Genomic DNA, 7,468 nt, shown 5'->3' with positions numbered 1-7,468 from the left:
TGTTTATAAAAATACCATTATTATTTTTACGTACATTTGTCTTGTGTTATAGATACTAGATGATACTAGATGATAATCTAGTATGTAATGTGGATTGTAAATAAATTACCAAATTATATATAAATTATATTCCTTAATGTTTAGAGATATTTTATCCAATTTACTTTATTTTATTTTACACAATACAGATATTTCTAAATTGCAACCATTGTGTTATTATACTCGTTGTACTTTCATTACTGTACAGTTATGTCAAATAGTCTAATAAGTATGTGTCTTTGGGTGATAAGTCAACAACATTATAAATGTTTTTATTTAGAGACTAGCTTTCAGCTGGTGGCTTCGCCCGCGTGAACATGGGATATATAGATTATCGCACATTTAAAGATCCGTGTACAGTATTGGGACGTTATATATAAACCTTCCTCTTGAGTCTATCTATTCTGTCTATTAAATAATAACGAATCAAAATCTGCGTAGTTTTTTAAGATCAAAACATACATTTACTATTACATGTGTAGAAGAAATTTTAACTTTAAAATGGTATTGGCAGATCATTTGGAATCATCGGTATTCTTGGTATATGAGCTAGTTGCCCAGCTAACGTACCGGTTATAATGGTCTACAATTAAATTGTCTTTCAATTCTTTAGTAAGCAACATATCCAATAGGACGCCATTGCACATGTTCGGCGGGCTTAAATTTCATGATTGGATCATGGTTTTGAGAATTCCTTCCTCAAATTTGCGCAGTTAGTGTAGGAAATCACTATCTGTGCTTCCATAAAAATGGGCTCTCAAATTTGTCAGTAGTTTTAAACTTTCAATTAAAGTCCATAAGGGAGACGATGTTAATGACACAGAGAGTCTTTCAGAAATCTGCAGCAAAAGTATAAAAGTAATCCCGCCAATGAGAGCAGAGGTGTTTCTAAGGTCTTTTAAGGTTCTGTCCAAAGTCTCTATAGCTCATGGTGATTTCATTCCATATAAGCAATGAGGCGTCTTGTAATAATCTATAAAAAGTTTTGATATTAACACGTAATTATTTACCAAGAATCAAGAATCGGCCAACCAAGAACGAGAAGCTGCAATATCAGCCAATATCATGCGGCGACGTCAATGATGCAGGAACAGCAATGATAGCAGTTGAAGCTTTTTTTTATACAACTTAGAATGGCAAACAAGCTGACGGCCCCCCATGCATTGCCATTCCTGAGAATGTGAGGTTTTATTCCTGAGGTGTTATTCCCCTGTACCCTGTAAATTCACTGCCATATATATACACAGATAGTCTATATAGATAGATATACATATACACAGATAGTATACCCTGAGAAAGGTCATAGACTACTTTACAGTGCGAAAAATTGTAAGGGATTGAAAGCGGAGATGAAAGGTTGTATAAAAGTATCGTCATTGTTTAAGTGAAACAATGAAACTTTTTTTGGGTTATAATCTAAATATATTTCCTTTATTTGGTAAATTTCATTATACCACGTTGACGAAGTCGCGGCCACACCTAATATACATATAAGGATGGGAACTTTAAATCGAAACAAAGGCATGAAAACACAACTATTATATATAAATAAAATAATTATTTGCCTAAGTTTAATATTTAGAACAAGTGAATATGGCAATAATGCATCCGACTCTTATAATAAATTATCTTGTATTTATTAATAAATAAATTTAATTAATATATAATAAGAATTAATTAGTACATTTATATTATAGTAATTTCATCTTCCTGTCCTTATCCCAATTATTTGTTACTCATATTACTTAAGGTTTTGGCTTTTAGTTATATAATCGGCCAGCATCCTGACTTCAACCCTCTAGGAATAATATAAAAAAAAAAAAGATGATGATTATTAGCACTTTGATAATTAATATAAATCACGTTATTTAAAAAAATCCAATAAATAGTTTATGTTACTCAGTTAAGTAAAAACAGATCACATTATTAATTAAAATGTTACAAGGATCAAAATGGTTCATACTAAAACCATACCGATTGCGCTACACGGTTATTTGCGTCTGTGTGCGTGTATTACTGTGTGTGTGCGTAAATCCATGCGATTAAACCTAAAGTTGAGCGGCATCATTTTGTAATAGTCCTCTTAATGAATTATGCAATAGATAAAGGAGTCGAAAAAAGGCAATCGGATGTTCTGCCTAAAATAGATGCACTAATGGTTGCCTATTATTTATCAACAATTAGTGATTTCGTTGCCGCCGAAATGCGAGGAATAAAAATGCAAAGATAAGTTAACTCTTCTTGCTATTTAGAAAATTATTTATCTGTTTTAAAGTGTTCTAAAAAAAATACCCAACTGATGTGGTATTGCAAGTATTCCAACTCAAATAGGCAGAAGTACCAAACTTTAAAGTTTTACATTATAGACAACAAATGTGTGTTAGCAGAGTATTATGTTCCTTGTGTGTTAGAGTTTTATGTCTATAGGTACATATGTAGATATGTGAATATAGGTACCTCTTTTAGTAAATTTAAGTAAACATATATATTGATTTATTGCAAATTTAGTGGGTTGAACAGATGACCTTTTTTAATTTTGATTTGTCTTATTAATAGGCCGTTTTATTTATTACTTATTCCAGGTCTGCAAGAGACAGCTTTGGTGATGATGCTATCGGTTACATACAAGTAAAAAGAGCAAGTGATGTTTGTACGGTCAAATGTAGAATCACGCGCGAACACCGCGTACGTACCACACGTTATCGTTGCAGTATAGAATGTAATGAAAAGGACCACGAAATTTTAAATATAACTTGCGAAGATTGTTTCGCCAACAGAGGCTGTAAATATTGTCGAAGAGAGAACTCAACGACTATTAAATTTGTTGGATGTTTTTGTGGTTATAATAAAAATAACTATTACTTTAGTGGTTGTATTTGTACATTTCGACACAACACATGATTTCTTAGTATTTGGTTTGGTTATTTTTGAAAGTATTTATAATTTCTAATGAAACGTAAGACGACTCCGTGCTGAGAGCGCGACCGGGCTGAGCGAGTGTTGTACTATGACGTCACACCGTCACACGAGTCCGCATTGCACGTTTACTTCTATAAATCAGAAACTAATTGACGTATTGAAGAAATTCTTTCACTTATATTTTTTATTTTTGACAAAATATGAAGAGCTAATATTCAAAATTAGTTAACATTCTTCATTGTAGAACAAAACCTGCATGTAGAAAAACCTACGCCGTCTGTACGTAAAACCTTGTTATTTTATAAATATATATATCATTACACGAGAGAAAGTAAACACACAAATCAACAAACTACAACACAGATTTCGCCTTGTTAAAGTTCGACGATTTTATTACATGTAAAGTATACATTATAGACAATAAAACGATATTTTCCTTTGTATTCCATTTATTTCACATCTATAGTATAATAGTAGTAGTAGTATATAGATCGGTACTTAAATAAAATGGCAATAAATGCTCTTGCCTTTTTCTGTAGGTTTATTGTATTCATGATGTATTTAATTGACCAACCATAATACAAGTCTATCTAGGAATGTCTAAATAGATGCATATCGGCTCTGTGGGTGACAAAGTAAGAATACAATATATATATCAACACCAACCCACCTTAAGACATAAGTTAATTCTACTTTGATTTTCTAGTTGTTATGACAACTACTAAATCAAAGTAGAATTTCATCAGTGCAAGAATAGGGAATAGAATAATTTTAATTTTAAGCACTTATGTAATAAGTCCTATGACGAGACGTCTAAAAATTTTTCACATTAGATTGACTTAGGTATATAGGGTAGGTATGTTTTATAATATATATATGAGTAGGCACTTAAGTTATTGACATTTATCTGTTTTTATATCTTAAATAAATATATTAGACTGGAATGTTTCGACAGTTATTCACAAATAATAACTTCCGCTTAGTATATATTTTACGATCTATCCTGTTTGTACACAAATATAAGAACCTGTATTTTATAGTTTCTAAAGTTTATAGGACCTCTGTCAAGTCACTCTATTTAAACCAAAACAAATCTAAAATTTACTTTATAGATATAGCGCCATTGCATAGATGCCGAGCTCAGCTCCGTCGCTCAATTACTACTTCTTTAGTTATATAATTACTATACCATAATTATATATATATATGTAATAATAATTTTTTACTCAACTAACACTTACTCTAATTTACCTGAGATTCTTTTTGAATAACATTTCCATAAAGCATCTCTGTAAACGACCGCCTGTGCTTCTGGGCTCTTTGCATTGACTATTCCGCGCCCAACAACCACAATATCTGCACCATTTTCTAAAATTACTTTTTCTGGTGTATTGTATACTTGACCCAGATCGTCCTTAGCACTTTCGAGTTGTACGCCAGGAGTTAATTGTAACAGCCCAGGATCTTTAAATGTATCCTTATTTTGGCATACAAAACCAGTAATTATATTTGGATTCTTTGAAGCCATGTTCACAGTTTCTTCTCTGTATTCTGCAGAGATCAAATTTCCCTGTCAAAAAAAATAATTTGTTTACATAACCAGGTTCTAAGTTTAAATTTCGTTTCATCTAAGAGCTAAGATTCTATTTATACCTCACTGCTCATTTCAGCTAGAAGAAATACACCACGGTTTTCTATTCCAGTACATGCACTGCTCAGAGCCTTCAATATACCCTCTCCAGGTAAAGAATGAGATGTCACACAATCTGCCCATTCTGAAATCTTATATAACCCTTTTTGATATTGTAATGATACTGTGTTACCAATATCCGCAAATTTCCTGTCCTCCAGAATCAAAAAATTAAATCTGTCCGCTAATTGTTTAAGTCGAGAAATGAAATCAGAAGTAAAATCTTCTATAATATCAACATGGGTTTTCACTAAGCATATGTATTCTCCTACTTTTTCAAGAAGTTCGAGAATTTTTACAGTTGATGTCAAATCGACAGATAAACATAGGTTTGTTTTTTTAATAGACATAATGTTAAAGAGTTGTTTTGCTACTAGATTCTTTGATAACTCTGCTCTCTTCTCGAAAGGTATTCGAATTCTGTCCTCAAATGAATCTGCAAACAATGAGTATTATTAAATTGTTGGAAATGGACATCAACAAAATAACTTATATCAAGGAGTTGATATAATAAATGGTAAATCTTATATAGAAATCAGATATATGCACTTACCTTTAGTTACTGGTGCTTTAACTTCTCTTAAATATTTGTGAATCTTTATAGACATTTCTTTTGTAATCTTTTTATGTTTTTCGAGAATGTCAATTAACTCAGTCATTGTAAATAGTGAATCAATATATACATTATTGGATTCAAGATTCATTCTGCCACCTTGTTCTCTGTCTAAAATAATTATAGCATTTTTAACTATTAACCCTTCTTTATTTAAATCTTTGACTGTTTCTAATACACTAGAACCAGAAGTTACTACATCTTCAATTATAAGACAAGTTTCACCCACTTTATAATGACCTTCTATCATTTTCTTAGTACCATATGCTTTTGCCTCTTTTCTTCGCAATAGCATTGGTTTCTTTACCTTAACACTAAGTAAAGTAGCAATTGGTAGAGCTGTGTAAGGGACTCCACATATGTGATCATATTTTTTATGGTTACTAACAATGTCGTAAAGCAGGACTGTTAATAGTTCCTGAAAAAAACAAGTAGATAATTAATATTTAAATAATGCAAAAATAGCAAATTATATTCCTGAAGTGTATTCACTTTTAGAATTGGATCTGAAATATTAAAATATTGAACATCTGTTTATAACACAAGTATGTTTATACAAGTCAAATAAATTATTAAAATCATATTTCATTTCAATTCTGAATAATAAAAAAATAATTTTATTATTGTCGTTAATTAAATTGATAATATAGCCGGTCCCTTTACACATTATTATTATAAATATTTTGAATACAATAGATACTCTATAAAACACCACATGACAGCCACAGTACCAGTCTCAATAACCTGGGAATAGATATAATATGAAACACAACTAATGTCGAATCTGACGTCGTACAATAAATTCAAGTTAATATAAGACAGTATTAGATACAACTTATTAGTAAGAATATTAATTTTTCACATACCATTACGTCCGGATAACTAACTATAACCCTCAAATCAAAGTAAACAGGTGTCATAGTTCCACTCTTCGTCTTAAACTCCCCGAATTTAACTGCATCTATATCAAACAACTTTATTGCTAGTTCTTCTAGTGTATTATAAGCCATTGTTATTTGATTAAACAAAATTACGATAGTAAACAACAATTATATTATACCACGTGTGTATGTGCGTTAGCGCAGTACTAAGATGCTAAGAATGTTCCATTCAGTTCCATTCATTCAGGGGAGGGGAAGAACAACTCGTAACAAAATATAGGACATCTATGATTTTCGGGACGAACTATTTAACAGTCAGCATCTATCTTTTGTTTCTGTCCATCGGTATTACCACAGATAACTAATATATTACTCATGTATACAAGGTTACTGGTGACTCGACGTTTTCCCATCAGGACTAGGTAGAGGAGCTCAGATGCAATTATTTTGACCCTCTATATGTTTCGAGTTATTCTAAATTATGTGATTTTTAAAAAAATATCCAATTCAGCGTCTTTACAACTTATTAAAAAAAATGGCTTGTTGAATGTATTTCAACCTAATTTTTATGTGTAGAGGACTTGGTAACAAAAACATAATAACTGACAAAATACCCATGAATGCTTAATAAGTATAATAATAGCTAGGACCACAAACGATTTTTTTTTATAACGTTTGTTGAGTTTAAGTGCCATGTAGCTTAAAAAAAACATGACTCTAAGCGTACAAATTACTAATAAAACTTTCTCATCAAATAAGCTGTCTAAAATAAGCTACGTAATAACATTACACTTGAAAACCCATGATTACTAATTCCGAGTATGTCCAAAATTTAACCCGTTCTTTTCCGTAAAATTGATACAGAATACTAAATTTTGTGAAAAAAAAAAACAAGTGATACACGATTTTTTTACAACCAGCCAGTATGTCCTCTAGATCAAAAAAAGTTTACATAGGTATAGGTAATACCTTATTACTTGGTAAGAAATAATAATTGATTAATAATTTGAAATAGTATGTCTAGTAGTAGTATGTATGTATGCGTGTTGTTTAATTAAACAGTTAATTACGATAGTAAACAATAATTGCCTTGTAACACGTGTAGAACACAACACATGTAGGTAAATGTAAACTAGCGTCTAGCGTCGCGTCGTAAGAAGCACAAATAACATTCTTCTTTGGTTCCATTCATCCAGGGGACGGGATGTTTTGTTACAAGAACAACTATATATACATCATATATCATTATTAATTATAGATAGATATATATGATTCGAATGTACCTACCCACCTAACCCACAGTAGACAATTATATCATTCTCATTC

The 7,468-nt window shown here is 31.1% G+C and overlaps 1 protein-coding gene across 1 annotated transcript; it reads right to left on the bottom strand.

The window, feature by feature from the left end:
- Positions 1 to 4,167: 4,167 nt before the first annotated feature.
- Positions 4,168 to 7,070, bottom strand: LOC131852506 (uridine 5'-monophosphate synthase-like). Its single transcript, XM_059203175.1, has 4 exons — positions 6,128 to 7,070; positions 5,202 to 5,679; positions 4,612 to 5,084; positions 4,168 to 4,528 (listed from the first exon to the last, which is right to left on the bottom strand). The coding sequence occupies exons 1-4, from the start codon at positions 6,269 to 6,271 to the stop codon at positions 4,196 to 4,198; spliced, it is 1,428 nt and encodes a 475-aa protein (XP_059059158.1). The 5' UTR covers positions 6,272 to 7,070; the 3' UTR covers positions 4,168 to 4,195.
- Between the last annotated feature and the right edge of the window lie 398 nt (positions 7,071 to 7,468).

The sequence above is a fragment of the Achroia grisella genome, unplaced genomic scaffold (assembly GCF_030625045.1).
Source record: "Achroia grisella isolate CSIRO2021 unplaced genomic scaffold, CSIRO_AGI_Agris_v1 utg853, whole genome shotgun sequence".
NCBI classification, from domain to species: Eukaryota; Metazoa; Arthropoda; class Insecta; order Lepidoptera; family Pyralidae; genus Achroia; species Achroia grisella.
This window is presented reverse-complemented; position numbering and strand designations above follow the sequence as displayed.